This window comes from Thamnophis elegans, chromosome 10 (assembly GCF_009769535.1).
Source record: "Thamnophis elegans isolate rThaEle1 chromosome 10, rThaEle1.pri, whole genome shotgun sequence".
Taxonomy (NCBI): domain Eukaryota; kingdom Metazoa; phylum Chordata; class Lepidosauria; order Squamata; family Colubridae; genus Thamnophis; species Thamnophis elegans.
The window spans coordinates 48213141-48240550 of NC_045550.1; the positions used below are offsets into that span (position 1 = coordinate 48213141).

Genomic DNA, 27410 nt, shown 5'->3' on the forward strand with positions numbered 1-27410 from the left:
TACTTCAGCCCCAGAATCTCCATGGAGTGGGCAAAGGTGGACATTTTGCATGAGCTGGGAATTTCAGAATACTCATTTACCCCTAACCCCAAATATGACGGATGCTAAGGAACAATCCTTACAGCTCAGCAATGATGAAAGAACTTAATTTGTCATTTAAACACTTCCAATCAAACATCAACAGTGCAGGTACATGCTCAAATAATGCTAAAAAATATAACTCTGTCCATTCTTCTCTTCAACTGCTTCTACTGTATGTTTCTTGCCCAATTGTTTAAGCTATTTAATAAAAATTAAAAGCTTATAAAATTAACTATTAAAAACAGTAAGGTAGTTCACAATCGAGTGTATTTAGATAGAACTGGTTGCTTTTAAGAAGTCTGCTCTGAGCATGACTAAAACCCAATTAGATTACTGCATGGTGGAATAAAAATATCATTGTAAACCAAGATATATAAAATCTGAGCTGCAAAATACCAGAGGACCACCAGATGGCCAGAGGGAGACAGAAAACTGCAGCTCTGTGCTGCTTTGCAGTAATCCTTTAGCATTTTGTAGCCTAGACATGGCATGCCTAAAACGAACACAGATACTGGTAGAATAAACATATCAATCACAATTAAATCTTTGAAGCATAGAATTTGAACATACTTGTTTTGCAGAACTTGATTGCATGTTTGTATTTCAATTTATTTAATGTGTATCTTTTGCATGCTGGCCTGTTTGTAAATGCAGATCTTGTTTAATAAAAAGGATCTGTTCGGGAAGGTCAAAAAATGCCTGCATCAGCTAAGCCCTAAGAATGGACAGTCCTTTATCATGATGTCATTTGTAGCAGAATAGCTGAGTTCATCTAATGAATCAGATCATGTTTCTGCTGCTATTATGGGAACTCAATATTTAACTTTCACCAGGTTAAGGGGAAGGGGAATTGTGTAACATGTCTTAGTTACAAAATCTGAGAATAAATAGAAAACTGATAATCAGAACTAGTTTTCTTTTCCAACAAATTTCATTCTACTGCCATATTGTCCAGAAATATAACCTTTAGTATACTATTAAACATTTTGTTCCACTGAAAACAATGTGAAGCAATTGAAGAGGGCTGCCAGCTAGGATATGAAGCGGGTAGGAACCTGTCCTTTCTCTTAGACACAATTGTCCACTCTTTTGAAGTAAATACAAATGTGTTTCAATTATGTAGCTATGCTTAGAATAAATATTTTTTTAAAAAAGTGATACAAGGCAAGAGAAAAATGGAAAAGAACAGTTAGCATTCAGAAATTAGAATAATTTTCTATAAAGAAGGGGAAATAATTAGTTTTTTTCTGCTTATTAACAGCATAATGAGTACTTTAAACTGTCTGATGGAGAAGAATATGATGAAATATGAAGATTTTGATTGTACTTCAGAGTATTAAACTGCCAAAGTGGTTTATCAACACATTGTCAAAATTTAACTTTTAAGTTATCAAACAAATTTAAAATGGACATTGAAACAACTTTCACTCATATAATTTATTAAAACTCAGGGTTAAAAACAATAACAACGAAATCATTTACTTTTAATCAAAAAGTAAAGTAATAAACTTTACTTTTTCTTCTGTTGGCTCAAGTTCAAATTTTCTGGACAAGGTTTTTGTGCTGTAATTGGAGAGAGAAAAGCCATACAGAAGTCCCTTGAATTAATATAGATTAATAGATTTTTAGGTGGGATCCCCCTAATACAACTATCAAATCACAGATCATGCTGCTAAAACATGGTTTCCAAACACGAATTTGTCTTGATTTTTACATTTTCATTCCAGGATGTCAGCACTATAATTGTTATAACAGACTCTACAGCACACAGCTGAATTGGAGCCTACCTCTCAGTTTCAAATGCTTGTTTTTGTGCCCCAGATCATTGCCTTTATATTCACTGCGATTTAGTATCTTAATCATAGTCTTAAATAGAGCTCGCCAAATATCAAAATCAAATTAAAACGTTTCCTGATTTTCAGAGAGACGTGAGCGTCTCAACGACTCCAATGCATTTCATTGCGCATTTGCTGTTTCTAATGCGGTTGAGGGTTTTCTAGCCGCAATTGGTGTCTTTCGTTAGAGATTGTGCAGTGTGGCTTTTTGGGGGCGGGAAATAAAGGAATAAAAATAAGGAATAATAAAGGGAGAGCAGTATCGGGAGCAACGCGGTCCCGAAGCAAGCGTCCGCGCACAAGCCGACCTTCCCCCTTGTCAAAAAAAGCTCATCCAGGCCGGAGGTATTGTCTTGGAGCCAGTTGCCATGGTAGCAGCAGCTCTGTTCTATTATCGTCCGTCGCCATACTGCTTGCCCCACCGGAGCCAATGGGAAAGGAGAGGCGGGGATTCCAAGGATAAGGGGGCGGAGCCAGAGCGGACGGGAGGTTCGTTTCTAGAGCCGGTCGTCGGGCGGCCCCAACGGAAAGATCTGGCGTTCAGGCGGCGCTGAAGGCGGAAAGAGGAGGAGGAGAAGGGCAGAGGCATCTCCGGAGCAGCAATCATGTTCGGGCTCTCCAGGGTCTTCGAAGACGATCCCTTCTTTCGGTGAGCAGGCGCTTCTTTCGGTTGAGCTGCGGTGGGGCTGAGCTGGGAAGGTGAACGGCGGGTTTCAGCGGAGGGGCAGCCGCTGGGTGGACGAAGAGGCCGGGTGGCGGGGGGGGGGGGGGGCTTCGAGATCGACCGCGCCTGCCTTCGTGGCTTTTTGAGAGCCAGGCGCATCGACGAGTGTATCCGTGTATACCCGAGATGCGGCGTGCGGAGGATGGGCTTCCAAGGGGGCCATGGAGGAGGAGGAAGAGGAGCGACCGCCTTGCTCAATGCGCCGTCGGAGATGCAGCAGCTTTGCCCCTGTTGCCCCATCTCCAGTCCCCCAAAGTTAATACTACTATGCCTGCATGTTCATGCTAGCAGGGTCTGAATAAAATAGAATAAAGCTGGAAGGGACCTTGGAGGTCTTCTAGTCCAGCCCCCTGCTCAAGCAGGAGACCCTATGACATTTCAGACACGTCACTGTCCAGTCTCTTCTTAAAAGCCTCCAGTGATGAAGCAGCCACAACTTCTGAAGGCAAACCGTCCCACTGGTTAATTGTCCTCACTGTCCTTAATTCCAGCTTGGTTCTCTCCTTAAGTAGTTTCCAGCCATTGCTTCTTGTATTGCCTTCTGGTGCTTTGGAGAATAATTTGATCCGTCTCTTCTTTGTGGCAGTCTCAAATACTGGCATACCACTGTCATGTCACCCTCTAGTCTCCCTTCTTTTAAGTCAGTGGTTCCAAACCTTTTTTTTTGGCCATGCCCCACTTAAGCATCTCTAAAATCCTGATGCCACCCCCCCCCACCTACAATTCTTACTTTACTCAAAAAGTGAATTCTACTCACACACAGGAAGCCTAAGAGTCATTAACTTGGTTTAAACAAGGTTCAAATTGCTGCCATTAGAAATCAAATTGCCCCCCTGTGGGGCGTGGGCCCACGTTGGGAATCACTGTTTTAAGTGAAGGTACAACACACACACACACACACACACCCCTTCACTTGGTGGGCCTTTCCTTCACTTGGTGACTTTTGGGGCTTCAGAGTGCATGCCTATGTATTTGTGCATGTGCTTGCAGATGAAGGTATACTAGCAAAAGGCAGACTCTTCCCCTTGGTCTACAGGCCAAGTCCCAAAATGGAGAATTCAAAGTGGTTTTCGTTCTCTTTCCCACCATCGGAACTGAGGAAGCTTCTTGGATGAGAAGCAAAACATTATCATCTTCTTCCTTAAGGAAAAAAAAAACTTCTAGTTGCCTTTTGAAAAAAAACAACACATTTGAGACAACTATGACCTGAATGACAAAGAATCTCCACAGGCATTTTGGCTCTGTTCTGAAGGATGCTGGAATTTACATAGGCTGAAATGGGCATTTGAAGCTCCTGTGTTTAAGGTAGACATTTTGAGTCTTAAAATCCAGCTACTGACCCTCCCAAGGCAAACAAAACTCTAGGCCAAACTCCTCAGGATCCCACGAGGCTGCAAATTGAATGATGGTAGGCCAAATGCAAACCATACATTTTGCACCTCTGGTGTAAGTCAGAAAGGGCTTTAGGCAATGAAGAGTCTACTAACTTTTTAAAGGCCTCTTCCTGTCTGCTTTAAAGTAAGCGTCTCTGAGGTACATAGTGCTTATTTACATATAATTGTGTGTAGAATGTAACTTGGTTTGCTCTTCTGCAACCTTCCCAGCATTATGAAACTGCCTTTGACCTTCTTCTATGGAATAAGAGAAAGCTGCTCTTGCTGCAGCATGTTGGAGTTCCCTTGCAGATGTTTTACTCTCACTGTTTAGGTTTCTAGCTTATATTTTGGTGAGCAATGTTCTGAAACACCACCCAAATAAAAGGTGTTCATGTTCTGAAGGTGAAAATGGCATTTTTATAGACAGATGCTTACATTTTCTTTCAAGATTTCAGTTTCATTCATGTTAAAGCTGTTTGAGAATATTGATAGACAAATACTGATATAAACATTTGTTTTTTAAGAAAAACTCCTTATGGCTTAGATTTTGATTACTACATTCTGAAAATTCAGAGATAAAACTGAATTCTCATATGTTGTGCAAAAAGAGAGGCAAGGCTTTTGTCATATCTTAAGAATAACTGATTTTAATAAAACATTTCATTAATTTTGCTAAAAGTACAGGTATTTAGAATTCTCAAAGTTTTTACTGTTTTTTCATACATGTTGAATTATCTGTTTTTAAAGGTCTGTTTTTACTCAGTTTAATTTTTTGCCCTGTAATAATTACTGCCTCTTAATAGAGAGTTAGCCATTGTGAGTGTTTATTAAGTTCTGCAATGTTATATTCTGCTAAATTCTCACTATATACAGACATACTGTAAATATGAATCCCATTAGAAACTTCAATGAGGCTTTGCTTAGTATCACATTGTACAAGTAATATTTTAACATCTAAACTGCATTTAAATCTGTTTAAAACTAGATTCCAATAATTTATATTCATGTAAGCTTTTTGTTTTCACAACAAATCATAGCATCAATGAAAATCCATTGTCGTGTTTCTGAGTATGGGTTACTAATTGTTTACAAATATTCTTAAGTTGGATATTTATAAACAGTCCTGAAGACTTTTACCATACTTGGAATTGTATGGTGATGAAACTTTTTATCTGTATGACCTGCTTTAGCCAAAGATAATTTTCCGATGCCATTTTTGATTTAGCATTTGAGTAGTCAGTCAGAAAATAGTTTCTAGTTATTTGAGAAACTGCTTGTCCACTGTAGTTTCCTGCAGTTGTCCTCCTCTGAGTCCCATTGATCAGTGTCATTTGTGGAACTCAAGAATTGGGCCTTCTCAACCTAATACCTCCTTTTGGGAACAACATTCCCCTGAAATTCTTATTAGCTCCCCCCTCCCCCTTATTCAACATGCCCTCAAGACTAGCTATTCCCCCAGGCCTTGAATTAGAGTAGATGCTGACTTTTAAGTGGTTTGGTTTTAGTTTAACTAGTTTCTCCAGTCTTTTTTAGGTTTTATACCATTGTATATTTTATTGTTCTTTTGTAAGCTGCCAAAAGTTATGATAAATTTGGTTGTTGTGTATACCAAAGAAATAATACACACACACACACACACACACACACACACACACATTATTTTTGTGGATTAATTTAATATCAATATATAAATCAGGGTTGTATATTAATCTGGTTCATTTCTAACTTTTACCTAGGAGCAATATGTTTGGCTATTAATTTTGCAGTACTGTAATTTCTCTGCTTAAGGTACAATTGTACGTTAGTTACAGATTACATGTAAGCTACAATTACACAGTAGTTATACAACTTTTGAAATCAGAGGACAATTTTACTCAATGTCAGCAGCTGTTTTGGTGGCTCTGACAGGGTGTTAAGACTTTATGTCAGTTTTGTTGCCAACTTCTAATGTAATAAAATCAATGGCATGAATCCAGAGACTTGCATGCTCAGACAGGCTGTTTCCTTGGCATTTAGTCTTCCTTTTAAAACAAAATTTTGTTTAGTCAACACATAGAAGTCTGAAAGTAACTTGGTTCATTTTTTAAAAAGATTAGTAGACTGAAAATGAACAAAGACATATGTGACTCCATATTAAAGAAATGTAGGTTGTTGGGTTAATCCATAGTGCTGATCAAATCACTTTTGCAAGTGATATTGAAAAGGAGGACAATTTCCTGTCATTCTTGCTGTTGTCCATGCTCCTTAAAGCTGTGCTCTACAAGTTGGAGAAGCCAATAAGATCAGTTCCAAGAGGCCATGGAAAACGTATAAAGGAGAGGAGAAGGAAATTCCACTGGACAAAAGGATGTCCTCGTACACAATATTGAATTAAGCCTGATATTCAGCAGGTTCTAATCAGTTCTGGAGAACCAGTAACGGAAATTTTGAGTAGTTCGGAGAACCGGTAAATACCACCTCTGACTGGCCCTGCCCATCTATTCTCTGCCTCCCGAGTTCCAGCTGATTGGGAGGAAGTGGGGATTTTGCAGTAACTTTCCTCTGGAGTGGGGAAGGAATGAAGATTTTACAGTATCCTTCCCCTGCGGTGCCTACCAAGCCATGCCATGCCCACCAAGCTGCGTCCACAGAACTGGTAGTAAAAAAATTGAATCCCACCACTGCTACTATTGTGGATTCATTGTGAATAAGGAGCATGACAACGCTAAGAAAAACCGTTCTTATTGGAACTATCATTGTGTGCCTCCTTTAAAAGAAATAGGGACCCCAAACATTGGAGAAGCAAAGGTTTTCAAAAAGTTTGAGGTTTGAAATCCTCGGAATCTGATTTGCTATTCAGTTTGGGCAAATTAGGCAAGTTCTTGTCAGTATACTTGGGATGAGTTAAATTGTTAGATAAAATGATCTTTCAGAAGAGCAGCATCTCTTGAAGACAAAGGTGAATTCTTAAGGATGGAACTGGTTGGGTAGCCTATATAATTCCCTTATATAGGCTACCCTAGTAAGGAGGCAGGGAAGTTTATCTGGGGGCAGGGAGGTTCAATTTGGGTCTCATGGGATTAGGCAGCAATAAACTGAGTTTGACCCTAATTTCATCTAAAGAACAGGAAGGAAAAGGGCAGAACCTCCATTTTGTTTGATAGGTTTATTTTCTCTACCACACTACAATAGCCCTTCTGGATTGTGTCCCCAAAGTTCTAAACGTCTCATTATACGACATCTGGTTTCCTTGTAGTATAATTATCATCCCATTCTTTTCCTTATTTACTTTGAATTTAAAAATGCACAGCAAGCACTCCCTTGAGCATTTTGGCAAAAATATAAGTATGGCATGGAGAAGCAAAGCAGGTATTTATGTTCCTATAAATGAATATGCTGGCAATTTGGTTAAATGTAACCAAGATTTAGATATTGTTATAATAGGTAATAGTGGGTATACTTTAAAAAAATATATATAGTGGGGTTTGCACGACATTAGTCATAAAGTTTTCTTGCTTTGAAAGTGTTTAAATAAGTATCTAAATACTTATTCTCATTTTTGAGAAATGCTATTTTGCATTCTGTAGATCATGCAAATTGCTAGCACTACTTCGCTATGGGAGTAACTCAGGGGTGGGTTTCTCGCCCCGTTCCAACCGGTTCAGTTGGAACGGGGCCGGCGGTGTCCTCGTGCATGCGCGCGGCGCACGCATGCGTACTAGCGTCTGTGCGATGGTCCAGCTGCTCCAGCTGGAGGATCGCGCAGGCGCTGTATGCATCCTGCGCATGCGTGGAAGCGCAAAACTCATCAAAACCGGGTAAGGAGCGCGGGCGGGCGGGTCGGCCCTTCGCCGTTCCCGGAAGTTACTTACTTCCGGGTTCGCCGACCAACCGGTTCGCAGGGACCGCCGCGAACCGGTTGAAACCCACCCCTGGAGTAACTTCTAAACTGGTAAACTAGTATAAAAGCTTCCTCTGCCTCACAAGGAGCGGATTGGAGTTGACAGTCCAGAAATACTGTCTAGGATAAAATTGGTTTTGTAAATGTCTCCTTGATTACACAGCTGTTCCTGGGAAGCTTTACTAGATCTCAGACTGTTTTCTGGTCCTGCCAACTTTTTTCCTGAATAGTATAGACAGGTGCAGGAGCAATTTCCCTTCTGCAAAAGGCTGCCCTATGAAACTATTTTTGTATAGTTCACTACTGGGACAGTATATTTGTACCAAATAAATGTTCTAATAATTTTTTTAATAGAAATACTATAACATAAAACTAAAATAGCAAAATGGCAGCTTTCTAATATACGTATAAGCACCACCAGTGAAAACAATGTTCTACATCATTTCAATTATATTTAAGTAATGTATTGGAATACACTGATGTAATTTTTATGGTATTAGTATATTGCAAGGAAAATATACTCAGTTATACCTTTCATTCTGTTGACTTTGAGAATTAAGTCAAATCTTCTGTCTTTGTGATTGATTGATTGATTGATTGATTGATTGATTGATTGATTGATTGAACTTACTACAGTGGATACTCAGATCATGCACACTCCCTGTTTTACTGATTTTCTTGTTTTAAATGTTCTGTCTTTTAATCTTTCTTGGGTATCATAATGTAAAATGCACCAGTTAACTCTGAAAAACAATGTGATCACTGAAAACTATGTAAACGCTTTGTAAATAATGGCTTTTGTTATATGTTTGCATGTTCTCTAATGCAGAGGTAGATTTTCTCTAGCTATCCTATTTTATTTTCAGGGATACATTTACTGCCCATAATGAACATGTACGGCATTTATTTTCTGAACCTTTTGGGCGAGATCCATTTCTTTCCATTGAAGACCGACAAGGGGGTCTACATCACAGAGGACATCCCAATTCTCAGATGGCCTTGAGAGACAATGACAAGGTATTTCTTCTTTTAGATAATGTCAATTTCAACTTTACTACTACGGTGGGGGGGGGGGAGATCATGTTTTGGTGGAGAATATGGAGATTACAAAACTCTTACTTGATTTTTAGATCTGAAGGACTACATTTAGTTAAACCATTATTTTAATGCTGGTTTTTTTTTCTTCCAAAGTGAATCTTTTGAATTTATGTCCTAGTTTAATACTACAGGGCTTGAAGCACAGTGCCAAGTTCTGTATTCTATGCACTGAAAACTGATATAGCTTACAGCAGCAGAAACTGTCACTTGCAAGTCAGAAGGGTAACTGCCAGATTTTTTTTTATTCTTATATTTGTACTCAGGGACATCCTTTGAAATAGAAATAGCCCATCTGCCTTCTAGGCTAGAGGTACTCCTTTTTTCCTAGATATAGAAAGATCACTCTGCCTTTGGCCTTTTGCTGTTTTGTTTTAATTATAATTGTGGAATTGTGTACCCGTAAGAAAAGTACCGGTAAATACAAATACATGTGATGTTTCTCCAACTTTGTTTTTTTTTAAATATTATATTAAATAAATATTTGTTTAATTCCAGAAAACACTATAAAGTGATATATAAATGTATCCAGAACAATATGTGTACTTCGTCTGGCTCTTAGTTGTCATTAAATGACAACAACAAAAATCCAAATGCGTTTGCTGGCATGCACTTAGATAATATTATTACATGTGCATCACTCTCCAGGGAATGAATGAAACAAATTATTTAGCAGTGAAGTTCACCTTTTCAAAAGGTGTATCAGAAATGTTGGAGCATTCTAATCTGACTAGGTTGGGAAGGACAATGCAATAATAACATCCATTTTGAATTGCTCTTAGTATAAATAGATTTAGTAACTCAGTTGCTAGGAGCATAGAGTTGCTTCTATGAGTTATTTCTGATTAATCCTTTCTGCTGACAGATTGACTTTGATCAATTTAGCAGAGAGGCAACTTCACTCCTTCCTGAAACCATGTGCTCATCTTCAAAGGTCTATTCCAGAGGTAAGCCCCAACCTCTGGAGGAGATTTGAGAAATGGACAAAGGGGCAAAGAAACAAGTCAAAGCCCATGATGTGGATGAGTATTAACGCTACCAAATAGGATTTTTTTCTCAGCATCCAGAAAGAAAAATCCCTCAGATCTTTAATTGAGATAGAACATTGTTGGTACATGTTACCATTTAACATTTTTTTACCTGCCTTTTTAGTTGGAAATTACCAGATTTACTTTATATGTTTTCAAACGTCATCTTGGTTTCCTCTATAATTAAACGTAATTTGGTAAGGCTTTAAAAAAAAGTATACATCAATTATTATTACATCAGCTCAAAGCAGTGGTGGGATTCAGCCAGTTTGCACCTGTTTGGGAGAACCAGTTGTTAATTTTTTAAGCAATTCGGAGAACCGGTTGTTGGAAGAAATCTCCACTTTACAGGGCTAATCCTATAAGGAAGGCAGGAAGGAAACATTCTGGTGTTGTTTCTAGCCTAATATTTATTTCCCTGCTTACAGAAACTGCCTCTCTGGTTAACCCTTATTACATTGTAACTGATAAGGTGAAGCACCCATTGACATGAGTGACGTTGAGTTAGCCATGCCCACCCAGTCACATGACCACTGAGCCACGCCCACCCAGCTGGTCATTAGGGCAGAGAACCGGTTGTTAAATTATTTGAATCTCACCACTGGCTCAAAGCATTTTATAGTCAAAGTCTTGATAACATGTTCCTATAACCTTTATGTTAGTTTAAAATTTGGAGGAATTGGCAAAAAAGGTGAACCTGTCACCAACATGGAACAGGCAGTTTTAGACAGTCTTGCTGAACATGTAACATGCATGTTTTATCTGGACTGAGACCCAAAATATACATGTTCTGGGCATAGGTGTTCCAAGGTGGGAAGAGTAAGAAAAAAGGGAAAGTCATTGATGGAGGAAATATATGTGGCTAAAGGAAGCTAAGGGATAGAAGGAAGATAGAGGAAGATTGGCAGGTACACAACAATGTGGAGAAAGTCACCCTGCCCAGAATATTCCCACCAAACTTCCTAGCCACAATGTGATAGATCGTAGAGCTAACATAGAAAAAACATTATTTTATGCATTCTATGGGAATGATTAGTGAACTATTTATCTTATTCCTTTTAAAATGCATGTCGTATGTTTGAAGTATCTTGGCATTTTGACTATTATACATATAATTTAATGCTCCCAGGCAAATGCATTAATTTTTGTGACTGGGCTATTTTGTGTTATGATAAGGGCACTGAAGAGCATCTCAAAACCTTTCATAAAATTATGACAGAATGCAAACATGAATGTGGCTATATTAAGAATGCTATTCTTTCTCGGGAACTGGGGGAGGGGGTGCAATCTCCTGTTGTTTGATGTATGTATACAGCCATTCAGAAGCTGAATGATTGATAGCATTATGCAGCTAAAAAGCTATCTGTTATAGGAAGTAGAATTCGTCTAGTGATGGTAGGCTCTAAATTTACTGTTCTTCTTAAATTTGCACAGTCTTTGTATTACTGCATTCATTTCCCTAGAAAATTACAGTGTTCTAGGTTGCTATACAATTAATTCTTTGCTTTCCTTCATTTTTGAACAAAGGAAGCCTACACCGTTTCCAAGGATTATGGTGCTTTTGTGCATTATTTAGTTTGCTACATTTTCACGCCCTCTCATCGCTGCCACCACACTGGGCTCTGAGCCCAGTGTAGAAGCCGATCTGCGCTGGGCTTGAAGCTGCCTCTGATGCTGCTGATCCAGGTGACCATCCATGCCAGGCTCTGAGCCACTGGTGGCGTGACAACAGCAGTGGGAGGTGTAAAAATGGGAAGCCCCCAGCAGCCCTCCCCGATGCACTCTGCACTCTGCCCACCCTCTTGCTTGCCCACCCACTTGGCTTTCCCTCTGGCCAGCCATGGAGCAAGTTGGCCATGTGGATTTGTCCTGTGGCAACTTGGCACCTCTGAGTTGGTACAGGCACTTTGGCGGTAGTGACCTGGCAGTAGTAAGCTAACCACAGTGAGTTATCCTAGACCTAGACCCATGAAATAATCCTTTCTTCATATATGTTGTAGTAATATTCTCATTGGGCTTAATCACAATAGTGTTTAAAATACTCTTTCATTAAGAAATTAGACATTAATATTCTCCCAAAAAGTATACATTGGAGTTGGCAATTTGATTGCCTTCAGACCTTTCGGAATACAGATTCCATAGGCTCTAGTTAGCTACCATTAAAGTTGCTGGAAACTGCTTATACTGTGACAGCAGATTATTGCCACTGCTAAGTTTCTAGCCCATGTATTAATAAAAAAAATTAAGATACCTCAACATTTCATAGGTACCTAGTCTGGAGTTATGCCTAGGTCTCAATATATGCACCATGTAAATTCTCCAGTTTGATTATGTGCAAGGAAAAATTTTCAATCATATGACTAAAATTCGTATTTGCTTCTTAATTATAGAAGTCAGTTATGCTAAAATGCGGTTTTTAAAAAATATGGGATGAGAAGACTAACATGAAACTAGAAAGGAGTAGAGATAAGAAATGTAGGCTTTGCAAGAGAATAGGCATAGATAAATGAGTTATGGGTTCGAAAGAATGCTATAAATTAGTAGAATTGTTGAGTGATTCTACTTGTAAACAGTGTTCTGTAAGTGCATTGTATATGAAGTACTGTGCATTTGCTGAAAACATGCAGCATGACTAGTATAAACACATTTTTCATGTGATGCTTTAGTTTAACTATATCCTTCACCCATATTTCTGGACATTCTGGTGTACTTCTAATTTATTGTAGACTGCTTCAGTTGCAAAACTCTTAAGTGGCATACAGCATTCTCCTTACATAATATATGTTGCTTCAAACAGAAGATTGGCTTTGCTACCTCTATCCAACTTTCCACAACGACTCCTACTAGTTTCTTCTGAAGCCTCAGGTTCTGCAGTCATTTAGTCTGACTGATAGTTTTTCCATCCAGTCATAGTTAAGTCTGTTCTCTGTGTTATGAAAGTACCTGCATTCAGTAGTATTTATAGCCTAATCTTTTTATACCTGTACTGGCAAGTAACTTATTTGTGGTGGATTTATACGCTACAATATGCTATATATTGTAAGAGATTTACTCAATATGTCTTTTCAATGACCTTTGAATCTGTTGACATTATTAGGATTCCATGACTATTTTTGTATTTTACATGATCTTTGATCTTACAACATAATTTGTTTGCCTGCAGACTATTTCCCTTATTTATTTTAATTGTTGTGATCTGCAATTTTTCTCAGCTCACTATAATTTATTAATTGAAATTTGTGTCTTGAAGAGGAGAAAGTATGTTGATATATTCAAAGTTTCTTTTTGAACTGGCTAATTTCCACTGAATCTACATGGAATTGAATATTTGGAAACATTAGTGATGTTTAAAGTGCTTAACTTAATACTTCAAAGCTAGTTAAATGTTTTTTTAAAGATAGATATGGAAGCTTAAAGAATAATCATTCATTAAGCATGTCTATTTCAGTTTCAAATTGGCAGAAGCTGCAATGTTTGTTCATACCAGGTGAAAGTGTAGTGCAAGTTGTAACTATAGTTTGAAAAGAAGCACATCGAGGAGAGGTGATAACTTTCCCTTTCTTCACACCTGGCACGTAACAGGCTGCCTTCATGAGTGCCTCAGGCGTTGTTCTGTCCCAGGGTGTCTGAATTCAGAAGAAAACAAAAATGAAACTCAGCTCCTGGATTATAAGCAGCCTGGAGATCTGTTTGTTTGTTCAATTTCTATGGCCGCCCATCTTAGTCAATGACTTTAGGTGGCTTACAATTTAAAACATATATGTTACTGATAAAAATATTTAAAAACACTTTAAAACAATAATAAAACCAATTAAAAACACTGAAAAGATCCAAATTAAATACACATAGGAATAAGATACTTGGTCTTTTGGCAGTATAGCCAGTAAACAGGGTCCTTGACACATTTCAGTGCCCAGTCCTGGGAACATAGCCAGGTTTTTAGAACCTTACAAAAAAGTAACAGGGTTGGGGCCATTCTGATCTTCAAAGGGCGAATGTTCCATAGAACTTGGGCTACTGCAGAAAAGGCTCATCTCCTATCTCCACCAGCCAAGATTATTTGGCTGACAGGATATGCAGCATATCCATTCTAGTCAACTTGGTTGAATGGATAGAGACTCTTGAAAAAAAAAGTGATTCCATCAACTACCCTGGACACAAGCCTTATAGGGCTTCCAGCATCTTGAATTGAATCCAGAAACACATCAGTAATCAGTGCAACTCACATAGCAATTGTGTTATGTGTGCCATGTATCTGGCACCATCCACACAGTTGCATTCGGCAGCAGTTGAAGTTTCCAAACGGTCTTCAAGGGCAGTCCCATGTAAAGTATGTTGCTGTAGTCTAACTTGGATGTTACAAGAGCCTGAGTTATTGTGAGCAGGGTCTCCCAGTCCAGGTATGGGCGCTACTGATGCATATGAAGGTGTGCAAAAGTTCTGCTAGCCACTTCTCCATCTGTTCTTCAAGTAGGAGTCACAAGTCCAGGAGGACATCTAGATCGCTCATTAGGTCTGTCTAGGATAGCTCAACCCCATCCAGAACCACAGATGGAATAACCTTGTTGCAGTGGTGGGTTCCAGATCCCGTTGCAACCAGTACGGTGCAACGGGGCTGGGTGCTTACCACATGCACTCGCACAGCACATGTGCAGCGCGCACATGCGTACCCACCACCTGTGATGCTCCAGCTGCTCACCGGAATATCACGCAAGTGCCGTACACTTGGTGTGCATGCGCAAATGCCCTGATCAGCTCAAATAGCAGCAAGGAGAGCAGGGGGGATGGGGGGGGGCCCTCCGGAGCACCGTACCAGAACTGTACCTGGTGCTCACAGCATGTACTGCTACACCCATACTGGGGTGTACCAGTCGTATCCCACCACTGCCTTGTTGGTGATGGTGTGTCCAAATACTCGCAGCCTCTACGTCTTCCTAGGATTGTCCCATCCAGTCCCCAAAAGCCTCCAGACACTGATATAGTATGCCCATGGCATCACTCAAGAGGCCTGGGATAGAGATATAAAGTTGGGTGTCATCTGTATACTGATGATATCTCACCTGAAACCAATGGATCACTCACCTAGCAGCCTCATATAAATGTTGTATAGAAGAGGAGAAAGAGCCCTGAGGCAATCCACAAAATAGGGGGCACAGGCTAGATGTCTTTTCCTCTATGAGCACTGACTGGAACAGACCCTGGAGAAAGGAGAGCCAGCACAGCAATTGCCTACCCTCAATTCCCTAAGATGGCCCAGAAGGATTCCATGATCAGTGGTATTGAACGTTACTGAGAGGTCAAGAAGAACCAGGATGGATGCACTGTCTCCATCCCGCTCCCACCCGAGGTCATCTATGAGCACGATCAATGCTGTCTCAGTCCAAAACCCTGGTCTGAATCCCAAGTGAAAGGGGGCCAAATTATCATCCTCATCCAGGGGATCGTATGCCATGAAACAGTAATAGATTCATGATTTTCCTATCCCAGTTGTTAGACTATTTCTTATTGCCACTTTTATTTAGAGAGGTTGCATGGACGATCTATTTGCCCTCATGTGTTTCATGTTTAAGATTGATTTGGAGAATTTCTTGATTTTAATCTATGAAATGTGTAACCTTCTCCAACAAAAATATTGCAGCAATTTACATAAATTGATGTTTTTCTTACAGGGGATGAGCTGTTCCCTTATGCCTTTTAACAGTTTTGGTGGCATGGTTAGTATACAAATACAACACAAATTTAATCTGAGCATGCCTATGTTCCACTTGAATTTTTGAAGCCATAACTATTTCTAAACCCTACTAGTGCAACAATTTTGAATGAACTGGTGCTTCTCTTTCAGGGACCAGGTTTTCCATTTATACCTTTTGGCACTTTTGGTGGCATGGTCAGTATACTAATGACAAAGATTACTAAGATTTGGTGGTATGGGCATTGTGCATTCGCATTCTTGTTACTTTTCATTTTAGTTTTTTTTCCTTTTTGTCCATAAATAAGTCCTAAATTTATCATACTTTTTTCTTACTTATATATTTTCTTCTCTTTTCTGAATGAATCCTTTTTTTAAAAAATGCTATATTATTATTATTATAAACTTTTATTTATTAAACATGGAACTCAGTCAACTGAACATTTAAAAATGTATCACAAATATCATTGACTGTCTGTGATGGTTGATACGGGTTGCTACCGCATTATTACTACTATTATTATTACTATTATTACTATTAAAAATAAGATATGATTGTTCCAGTTGTAGTATTCTCTTTTTTCCCAAGGGATCTTAAGAAAACTTTATGGAGTGCATTGGGATTAGGAAGTAGTAAACATAGTTTAAATTTAGTTTATGCTAAAATGTATCTGTAGGTGGAAATTTATGAATGTTTGAAGTGAAGAGGTGATTTTTTTTTTTAAAAAAAGGAAGTGTGAATAGGAACATTAAGGTTTTAGTAAAAAAAAAAGATGCAGGAGTATAGAAATGGGAATTGCAAGATTCTTAGCTAGCTTAATAATACAAAACTTTTGCTTTTTTATGCGGTGAAAATGTTGAAGGTAATAATAATAATAAGTAAACTTGATAAAAATGTGCAGGCTTCTTTATTATTTTAATAGCAGATTTCAAGAAAGTTGAGTCCAGATGCACTCACATTCAGTCATATTTTAAGGCCATACTATTAATGCTGCAATTTATACGATCTACAATTTTTCTTTTAGGCCATGAGTTTTCCGCTTATGCCTTTTGGCTGTTTTGGTGGCATGGTTAGTATATTACACACACATACTCAATTTTTATTTTTATTTTTGTGATGTGGACATGTCTGTTTTACTTGTTCTAAAACTAAGCCTCTTGTATTTTGCTTTATAAGTGCATTTTAGTATGCTTGTTTCATTTTATGAAACTGTTTTGTCTGTCTTTTTTTTCCTTTTGGTGAAATCATTGCTAAATACCTATTTAGTGTATGTGGAGATTAAAATGATGCTACAATTTCCAAAGGCATCTCTTCTATTATCTTTTATTTCCCTTGTATATATAATAAAGCTATGACAGGAATAAAAACTCAACTTCCAATGACTTTCTTCGTATTAATCTATATTATATAGTGAGACTACATATATTATTAATATATTCATATTCATAATATATAGTAATTATTTGTGTCATACAACCATATCTTCCTAAATCATGTCAACAAATGTAAAACAAACAATATATATACCAAGCAGGGAGCAGTTAAAGCTAGGGTCAGTTATATATCAGGTCATGGGCTCTTTGAACATATTTTGATTATTTTGTCACAGAACAATTCAAGCAAGCATATTTGCTGCAGGGAAAATATGCTTTTATTTGTCCTTTTTGAATCAAAGTAAGACCTAGCCTTTTCTGTTCAAGGCCATTATAAGGAATGATGCTGATGCTGTACCAGGATGGTATCTGAAATTTATATTAATTGATGAGAAAGATCTCTGTGTCTTTCTTTTGGGCCTGCTCACCGGCTTTTAGCATGGAGTTCAATATATGAGGACTAATATTGTTTGAAAAAAAGCAGTGAAAATTTTGCAAAGTTCTCCTGCATTTCCTATTACAATACTCTGATTTCTGTGAACATTTCTGCGATGTACAGTTGCAAGAAAAAATATGTGAACTTACGTGGAGTTTTACATGAATTGCTCATAAAATGTGGTCTGAACTTCATGTTATGTTTAATTAAACCATGGCAACATCTAATGTTTGTGTAAGTATTATGCTCAGCAGACTGTGTTTTTCTATTGTTGTGACTTAAGTGAAGTTCAGAGCACATTTTATGACCAATTCATGCAAAACTCCACGTAATCCAAGGGGTTCACATACTTTTTCTTGCAACTGTACATTACTGTAGTTTCTTTCTAAAAATACTTTCTAAAAATGCAGCACGTTACTCTGTTTCCTCCATTGCAGAATATCAAAATATTAATTTAATCTTCCATAATCAACCGTATGCAGTGTATATTGGCCTCTACTTTTTAATGAAGACTGGAGGATATCTAACTTACTATGGCCAAGATATCGTTTGAATATCTCTACAGGCCTTTTGCTTCCCTCTTTAATTCTTAATTTTTTTTTCTAATCAAAACATTTTTCTTCAGTTTTTACCAATGCTTTCTTTTCTTGGGCATATTATTCATATATAAATGATTATATGATCTTTATATAGCTTCTTATGGGGCTTGCTAATTGGTAATACAAGAAATATAGCACTTAGCCACAACTAATAGTATGAAAGAATGAATGCTTTGTTCATTAATTGGATTTTCCCTCTAACTATACTAAAGATTCTCAAATTTCAGAGCAGGTTTAGGAGAAGGGACAATCTATTATGTCATCAAAACCATTCTGCTGTCAGAGAAACATCATTAGATGTAATTCCATAAATGGATTCCTAAATATTGCTTAACTTTCATAATTGCAGATCATAATTTAAAAGATAGAGACTTTATTACCTAATGAAAGTTGGGAAGTCAGTTATAAATCAAAATTACTATTTATGATTTTTATATTTCTACTGTCAGAGAAAAAGGAGTTAATGTTTCTTTCGAGGTCCTGGAATAATTCTGCCAACCGAACTATTATATACATGTATTAGGAATGGGAGACATCATTTTTGTTCTAATCAAAGTTTTAGAAAAATGCACAACTACCATAGTCCTGTTTTTTATTTTCAACCCTTTGTTCCCTTCTCTTCCTCTCATCCAATTTTCCAAATTCTATGACACTCCAGTACTGGAAAATATAGAAAGAGAAAGAGCATGAGAGAAAGAGAGAAAGATTAAGAGTGCACATGCCAGATATTTCAATGAGTTGGATGTTCTTTGATTTCATTCAGTTTTCTCCATTCGTGCTTTCTTGCTTGTTTCATTTTGTATGGGAGCCATACATTTACATGCTAATATTTTCAGTGAGTTTACTGGGATTCCTATTATGTTTTCCCTGCTTCTGCAGCCTTCCCTGTCGTCTGTAAAGGTGTTAATGCTTTGGCTGGACTGTTAGTAACATGTGATAGCAGTGTAAACAGAAGTCATGGTTACTGCATTCCATTTTAGACAATGGAACTGAGTCAACAGTGTGCCATACAAGTGTTGTGCTCTGTCATTAGTCTGTATCTTTTTTCATATATAATTGTATTCCTAAATTGCATATGCTAAATTACAGAAGAGAATTTGGTTTATGGAGTGATTAATCAGCTCTTAAATTGACCCAGGTGTAGGCAGCTATTCAAGTAATCTACACAAAAACAAACATTTTTTTCTGCACATGGCTAACTATAGTAAGATTTCATTTTGTGTTCTTTAGCTTAATAGTAAGATGCATAATCAGCAGTGATAAAACAGAAACAAGACTTTGCCACTGTATTCTAAATTTTCTTTCTTGTAAGACAGATTACAGTGATATTTCAATTCACCTAATGGTATAAACTTGTTTTTTGTATGTTTGTGAAGTAGTTATTGTTGTCATTACTTGTTACTTCATTGAAAACTTAATGGCTGGGAAATGAGTTTAAAAATCTATGAGATCGTATTTTGATTAAATTTTACTTAACGTTAATAAGGAAAGCCTTTCTGATACTTCTATAGACATGCATTTGTATGCCTGATCCGACAATCTTCTCTAGGAACATATTTGACTAAGGGCCAAACTAGATGTGATATTGGCTGTCCCACACTTTGGAATTTCACCTACTGACAAAACTTGGAAGTGACACTTTAGAAGATGTGGCTTAACATATTCTAGCAGTCTATTCTTACACACTACCTTGTATTAGCTTAGAGAAATTTCTGGCAGTTCGTCTTGTGTGACTACAGTTTGAATTGAGAAAAGTATAATAGCAAAAGTGGAGTGTTTCATAAAAGACCGAGCATCACTCATTTTCTATTTTTTTTACCGTTGTTCCTCATAATTGCTATATCTTTGCCCTGTCTTCTGATGTCTGCAAAAGTAAGCTTCACCCCACCTTTACATCAATGAATTGTAATAAAATTTCTGAGTTTTGAAGCATTTTATTGTTTCTATTTCTTCCTCTCTGTTGAAGCAGAACATGAATTTTAGAAATCCGTTCTTTGCAATGGACAGAATGATGTCAAACATGAGAACTGGTATGATGGACTTGCAAAGAAATTTTGTAAGTTGTTAAGTTTTTATGTTCATTTTGTCATGAATATTATTCATTAAAATAATAGGAAAAAATAGATTTCCTTAGAGCAGGAGTCCCCAAACCCCGGTCCGTGGCCTGGTGCGGGGCCATAGCTCATTTTGAACCAGGCCGTGGAAGTGGTGAGAGCGCACATGCATGCACAACCATCCCCTCTCCTCCTCCCATTGCCACTGGTCTGAAAACACTGCCTTAGAGAAAGAGGTTAGCAGTGCATTTATTATCAATCGATAGTTTTTATTTTCACTCTTGTGTGCTCTATAATGAAGGAACTGTAGAGCTTATCTATATTTCCTGTTAGAATCATTTTCACAATGCAATGTGGTTCTCTCTTCAGTTTCATCCCCACCCCCACCCCAATGCTGGCCTTAGATATCTCTAATTGATACATAAAAAATGGATAGAAATGCCTATCCGGCCATGCATATTTGTATTAGCTTTTGACTGTTTGCCAGAAAGAAAGAAATTAGTTCTGAAAAACTTTCTTTCAAGCTATACTTTTACTCATTTCCAGGGTCTGACAGTTCCAAAATCAGCTCTTCTATTAAATTAAACTTGTTTGCCAAGTGAATGGGCAGTTTGTATAATGCTTCAGAACATTTTGCAGGCCTGGAATATTAAGTCAGTTCTGTCGATGTGGGTTGCCACAGTATTCTTACAGTATTTCTCTCCCCCTCCCATTCGCCCAGAGGTGGTTTGCTTCTGGTTTGGGCCAGATCAGGCGAACCGGTAGTGGTGGTGGTGGGAGGCTGCGCCCACCTGCCCGGATGCTTCTGCGCATGCGCAAAAGCACTGAGTGCGTGCAAACCAGTAGTAAAAAAAATAGAAACCCACTACTGCCTCCGACCCAGTGTGATCTATAGCCTTGTGATAGAGGGTTGCAAATATCCATTAAATGTTAGCTTCCATTCTGTACTCTTAATTGTAGTTTTTACTTATTTTTAAATTACTTTTTTCAGGATAAAATGGCAGTTGATCCAAATGTTCACTCATACAGTTCTTCCTCAGTGATGACCTATTCTAAGAAGGGTGATGAACCACCAAAAGTTTTCCAAGCTTCAGCTCAGACGCGGACTGCTCCAGGAGGGGTACGATAATATTTTGGGAATCCTCTCCTAATAATAATATTACTCTAATTTGGTATGTGCTTCTAACTCAGTAGGCATAAATGTATTATTATGCAAGAGGACAAAACATTGGAAAATTAGTATAAAGATTTGAAATGAAAACTTGACTTTGAAGCGATGGTGTCATATTTAAAAATGCCTTTCATTGCCTTTCTCATAGGTATTGCCATCTAATTTGGCTAAGACATTTGAATTTGAACGTTAACAGTCAAGTTCATGAAATATAGCATGCAAGCAAGATAAAACTCTTGAAAATAGCCCACAGTAAATCTCTTCAGAGCTCAACCAGTACTTCTTTATCAAAAAGCTTCTAATAATATACTTACGGGCACGCTGATAAGTAGTAAGAGCTGAGGTGGCGCAGTGGTTAAATGCAGCACTGCAGGCTACTGCTAGATCAGCAGTTCAGCGGTTCAAATCTCACCGGCTCAGGGTTGACTCAGCCTTCCATCCTTCCGAGGTGGGTAAAATGAGGACCCAGATTGTTGGGGGCAATATGCTGACTCTCTGTAAACCGCTTAGAGAGGGCTGAAAGCCCTATGAAGCGGTATATAAGTCTACTGCTAAGTCTACTGCTATAGTAGCCAAGATTATCGAGATAGTTAGTGTTCGTTTCATGTGGCAAATAGCAGAGCACTCTTTATCTCTGTAGCTGAAAAGTTCCATTCACTGGCTATATTTAGGTGAGGTTATGATAGTTTTTGAACCATTCTCATGAAGCAATCTTAAAATATTGGAATTTGTGCCTAGTTTCTCTATATGTGAATCAACATGCATACTAAGACCATAATTCAGAGACATGATTGTGCATGCAACTGAATTGTTTTACGTGTGGTTTTTGCTGCTGGAGCTGCTCTCTTCCACCTCCGCCCTCAAGTATAACCTCCGCAGCATAGTGAGTGAAGTTTTATATATGTGCTCATAGCGTATGTACTTCTGCGCTTGACATGTTTATTTTGTGATTAATTTAGGCTTCATAAATTAATTTGTGATTAATTTAGGCTACATATATATGTTTCCATGATTTGTAAAAAGCTTACTTGAAAGAAGAAATGCATAAAGCTAATTAGGATGTTTTCTTCTTTTTACATTTCTTACTTGTTTGTTTCTGCCTTAATTCAGATTAAAGAAATCAGAAAAGCTTGTAGAGATTCTGAAAGTGGGTTGGAAAAAATGGCCATTGGTCATCATATTCATGATCGCGGTCATGTAGTTCAGAAGGCAAAGAACAACAAAACTGGTGATGAAGAATTGAATCAGGAATTCATTAATTTAGATGAAGGTAATTAGCCATAGTGCTGGACTCTTATTTTCCTCCTCCTCCCTCCCCTCTCTCTCATACATCACCTGTCAATGCTGTTTAGATGGTGCCATAAGCATATATCTGCATACATATAAAAATGGTGTATTGTGCATTCTGTAGATATATGTGTTTCTTATTAGTGCAAAATATCAAGAGATATACATACAAGTATATACGCACTTTTGAATGAAGAACTTTATAATTTAAAATTGCAATTGTTTGCCAGGAGAAGCTCATGCATTTGATGAACAATGGCAAAAGGAGATTCTGAAGTTTAAGCCCTCTGGAGGAAGACACAACATAGATTCCCCAAAACATAGAAGTATTCATCATGTAAGCAAGGAGGATGCTCCAAGGAGGTATACAATGTATTCTTTCTTCTTTTGCCTTACACTATTTTAAGAGAGAGAGTCAGAATTCTTTAAGATGCCATATGTGTATAAGGATTCTGTTAGATAATTGATATGCTTATTTTTCAGGAACGCATTCAACTACTGTGTACCTTAAGCATCCTAATATAAAAATATTGGCACTAATTGTCTCCTGATTAGTTCAATTAAAATCTACAAAAAATATCAAAATAGAAAATCTGGGAAAACAATATTGTCCAATAAGGATAAGGAACATGTCCTACAAACGTTGATAAATTACAGCCCTGGGTATCCCTTACTATTAATTGCTAAGACATTAGCAGCTTCTTGTGTACCACAAATTCTCCACTCCTTTATTAGTGCAGGCCTGGCCCCCTGCATTTTTGTTTCCCCCAGATTTGAATGACTCCATCTTCATTGGATTACAGGTGACACAAATTGAGTTGGGACATTGCAAGTTTTGCATGCCATCTGAAAAACAGTGTCTAAATACAACAGTTGTTTCTTTAATGCATAATTAAAGGTTTTTCTCGGTATATTCTTTGCTTAGCTGGTGTTAAAGGTAAAGGTTCCCCTCGCACATACGTGCTAGTCGTTCCCGACTCTAGGGGGAAGTGCTCATCTCTGTTTCAAAGCCGAAGAGCCAGCACTGTCTGAAGACGTCTCTCTGGTTATGTGGCTGGCATGACTAAATGCCGAAGGCACACGGAATGCTGTTACCTTCCCACCAAAGGTGGTTCCTATTTTTCTACTTGCATCTACTTGCATTTTTGAATTGCTAGGTTGGCAGAAGCTGGGACAAGTAACGCGGTGCTAAGGATCTGAACCGCCGACCTTTCTGATTGACAAGCTCAGCGTCTTAGCCACTGAGCCACCACGTTCCTGATGTTACAATGTATAAAATAAACATCAAGTATTCCCTTTTTGTTATCTTTCTTTTTTCAGGGAGAAGATGCCCCCAAGAACAGCAATAGAGGGACCGAGGAGACCCGTATCTTCTCTTGAAAAACTCAGTGTCAAGGGATCACATGTTCCTCTCAAACCCAGCAAAAAATAATTGTGCTGCTTTTCATGTTAATATTGATGTCTTGGGAGAGGACACAATAATTCTGGATCAACAAATAAGACCAAGCTCTCTGTTCCTAGCATTAGTGACTCTTTTTTTTTTCCTTTTGACTACTGAATGTTTATGTCAGTTTCAGCTCTTTGGTAACACTTGGCTCTGAACAGTAAATGAAAAACACTTGAGACTGAAAAGTGCTTCATGACCTTTAAAAAGAAAATGTGAAATGTTACAGCTATTTTCATTAACACCAACTGCTTTAATGAATATGGGGACAAAGTTAGCATTACAAAGATAGTACCAGGTTTCAAGGACTTTAAATAAATGCATTGTTTGTAACTCAAGAAGCAATACTAGTATGCTTTTGGCAAAAGCCCAGTTTTTTGAAGCCTAAACTACTGTTGAACTGCAAAGTCATTAGCAATTATATGATGAACATAATGTCAATTTTCTTACTATCACTGAAGTCTATCCAGAATTAGTTTTCCAATATATTACATAAACAGAATCAGTACCTGAGTTACATTTTGGGTGGACAAAAAAAAGAAAAAACCATCTAAACTAAAGCATTTCACTAAGGGGAATTCTGCCATCCTTGAGTAAAATATTTAACCCAATCCATTTTGGTTTCTTCAGATTTGTAAAAAACAAAATACATTTATTCTGCTTTGATTGAAAGTTTTGTTTCAAATTATTGATTTCCACATTCTAATTATTATTTTGATAGAAAAATTACTAATTTTTACAAACAATGATTTATAATTAGAAACATTGTTTTTTAGGATTGGGTCAGATGAAAAGAAATGTAACATTCATAGGGCAAATAGGAATTCAGCAGAGAAAGTGGTAACTGAAACTCATTTCCATTTTCATATTCCGTACTACAGTAAAAAGGTGCACGGCTGACATCAGGTGATGGAGAATTTCTGAATTATCAATCCATTTTAAGACTGTTTTTAGTGCCACTCTCCTTCGTCTTGAAGATATTTTCCTCTTGTTCATAATTATTTTGTTCACTTACTAATTAGTTCATTTTCATGATTGAAGCTAGAGATGCAAGTTTTGCAATAGGAAAAATACAAAAATACAGGTTTACTGAATGTAGTTGTCAACATGACAATTTAAGCAATTCAAATTGATAAAGCATCTTTTAATGCAAAGTCATATTAAAACATGAATATTTGGATTCTTTTGATTATCAAGGCTTGTTGGTTTAGATATTGCTGCTCTGTAGGGATAACTGGGAAACATTATAGTTTTGATATCTAAGCTTCTGTGTTAAAAGTTCTAATATTGTGATATCTTATTAAACATTTACTAAGTAAAATATACTGTATGTACCTCTGCTCTTTCAAGGTATGTAACTTAGATATGTATATGTATGCCTTCTTCATACTGAATAAACACTATGCTATATTGGATTGACAATTTTATTGTCAAATTTCAAGAAATCAATATTTCAAATTTCAAAGAGAGTTCTTCATTAACATGCACTGTTTTTGATAATAAAGAGCTATTCAACAAAATGTGTGTTTTTTGCAGAAAAAAATGGAACAATGCAGTATTGAAATTATATAACCTACTTTCTTCACTTAACCAGCATTTATAAGCTTGTTAACCCTTTCTATTCTCAAAGATATCTGGCCAGAGTACAAAATATAAAATAACAAAATAGTGTAAACATATTAATAAATTATTTAAGATTCTTTGGCTGTTCAGATTTAATAGCTGTTATTGAAAACATAAGTCTTTTCTATGGTTGGGGAATATTAAATATTGCAGTACAGGTTTATTCACTTCTGGCTCTAAGATTATGTACAAGTAGTCCTTAAAACCAGTTGTTTAGTGATGATTCGAAGTTACAACAGCACTAAAGATTTATGACCGTTTTTCAGACTTACAACCGCTGCAGCAGCCCCATGATCACACAATCAAAATTCAGATGCTTGGCAATTGGCTCATATTTATAATGCTTACAGTGTCCTGATGTCATATGATCACCTTCTGCATTCTTCAAAGTCAGTAGTAAAGCCAGATTCAGTTAACAATGGGATTACTAACTTCAAACAACTTCACTGATTCGCTTAACAACTATGGCAAAAAAGGTAGTAAAATAGAGCAAAACTCACTTAACAAATGTTTCACTTAGCAACAGAAATTTTGGGCTCAATTGTGGTGATAAGTCGAGAACTACTTTCTATCCTGGGGGGGGTCATGCGGTCATGTGCACTCTGGCAAGCTGACTTTAGCCTCTTTGAGGCCATTTTTCACCCTCCCCAAGCTCCAGAGGCTTTATAGGAGCCTGGGGAAGGCGAAGAAAGCCTCCCCCCCCCCCCGGAGGCCCCCTAGAGGCTTCAGGGAAGCTCCTGAAGCCTCCAGAACACAAAAAAAACGGCCCTATAGGCAAACCGGAAGTTCGGGAACTGACTTCCAGTTTGCTTGTAGGGCCGGTTTAAGCCCTCGGGAGCCTTCAGGGGCCTTCCAGAGGCTTCCCTGAAGGCTTCAGAGGACAAAAAAGGACCCTATGAGCAAACCGGAAGTCATTTTTGGTTTGTCCCTAGAGCTGTTTTCAGTCCTCCAGAGCCTTCAGGGACCTTCCAGAGGCCTTTAGGGGCCTTCTGGGGGGGGGCGGGGAGGCTGTTTTTGCCCTCCCCAGGCTGCTCTAAAGCCTCTGGAGACTGGGGAGGGTGAAAAAAAGCATACAAAAGCGCCTGTCATGCGCACATGAACGCTGGGGTGGTCGTGAATTGCATTATGGGTGTGGCACGCCCACGCATGATCCCCTTGCGCTCTCCCCTCTTGGCACGTGAGCCAAAAAAGGTTCACCATCACTGCCTTCATATTTCCCTGCTGTTAATATGGAACTCAGAATGTTAATATGGAACTCAGAAAAGCATATTTGTAAAACAGATGTTCTACATTTGTTTCACTTTTGTGGTTCTGCATGTCAGAAAAGTACCAATTCATTTTACAAAGTGCATCTTAACTACCGTATATACTCGAGTATAAGCCGAGTTTTTCAGCCCACTTTTTGGGCTGAAAAAAGCCGCCTCGGCTTATACTCGAGTCTACAACTGGATCCGGCAGTGCTGTTGCCTGTTGGAGGAGGAGGAGGCGAACCAGCCTGCCATCGCCGGCCACCGCTAGCCCCGCCGCTCTTCCCGACCCCTTCCAAGCCCCACAGTCCAGCGGATGGAGCAGCGAAGCCCCGGGGCTTCGCTGCTGCTCCCCGCATTTTCTGCACGGGGATCCCTTGGAGAGGGGATTCCAGTTGCCGGACAGAGAAGAGCTCTTCTGATGGGACAGGTGAGCTCCGAGTCGGGGCGGCTGCGGAGGCTTCTCC

The 27410-nt window shown here is 38.2% G+C and overlaps 1 protein-coding gene across 4 annotated transcripts; it reads left to right on the top strand.

The window, feature by feature from the left end:
* Nucleotides 1-2389: 2389 nt before the first annotated feature.
* MLF1 (myeloid leukemia factor 1) lies at nucleotides 2390-24872 on the top strand. Of its 4 annotated transcripts, XM_032225578.1 has the most exons (10): nucleotides 2390-2565; nucleotides 8763-8913; nucleotides 15689-15733; nucleotides 15862-15906; nucleotides 16734-16778; nucleotides 20087-20173; nucleotides 21163-21291; nucleotides 22453-22612; nucleotides 22860-22992; nucleotides 23950-24872. In XM_032225578.1, the coding sequence occupies exons 1-10, from the start codon at nucleotides 2522-2524 to the stop codon at nucleotides 24059-24061; spliced, it is 951 nt and encodes a 316-aa protein (XP_032081469.1). In that variant the 5' UTR covers nucleotides 2390-2521; the 3' UTR covers nucleotides 24062-24872. The 4 variants fall into 4 exon arrangements, with proteins under 4 accessions (XP_032081469.1, XP_032081470.1, XP_032081471.1 ...); XM_032225579.1 differs by lacking the exon at nucleotides 15862-15906; XM_032225580.1 differs by lacking the exons at nucleotides 15689-15733; nucleotides 15862-15906; nucleotides 16734-16778 and having other exon boundaries at nucleotides 20084-20173.
* The last annotated feature ends 2538 nt before the right edge of the window (nucleotides 24873-27410 follow it).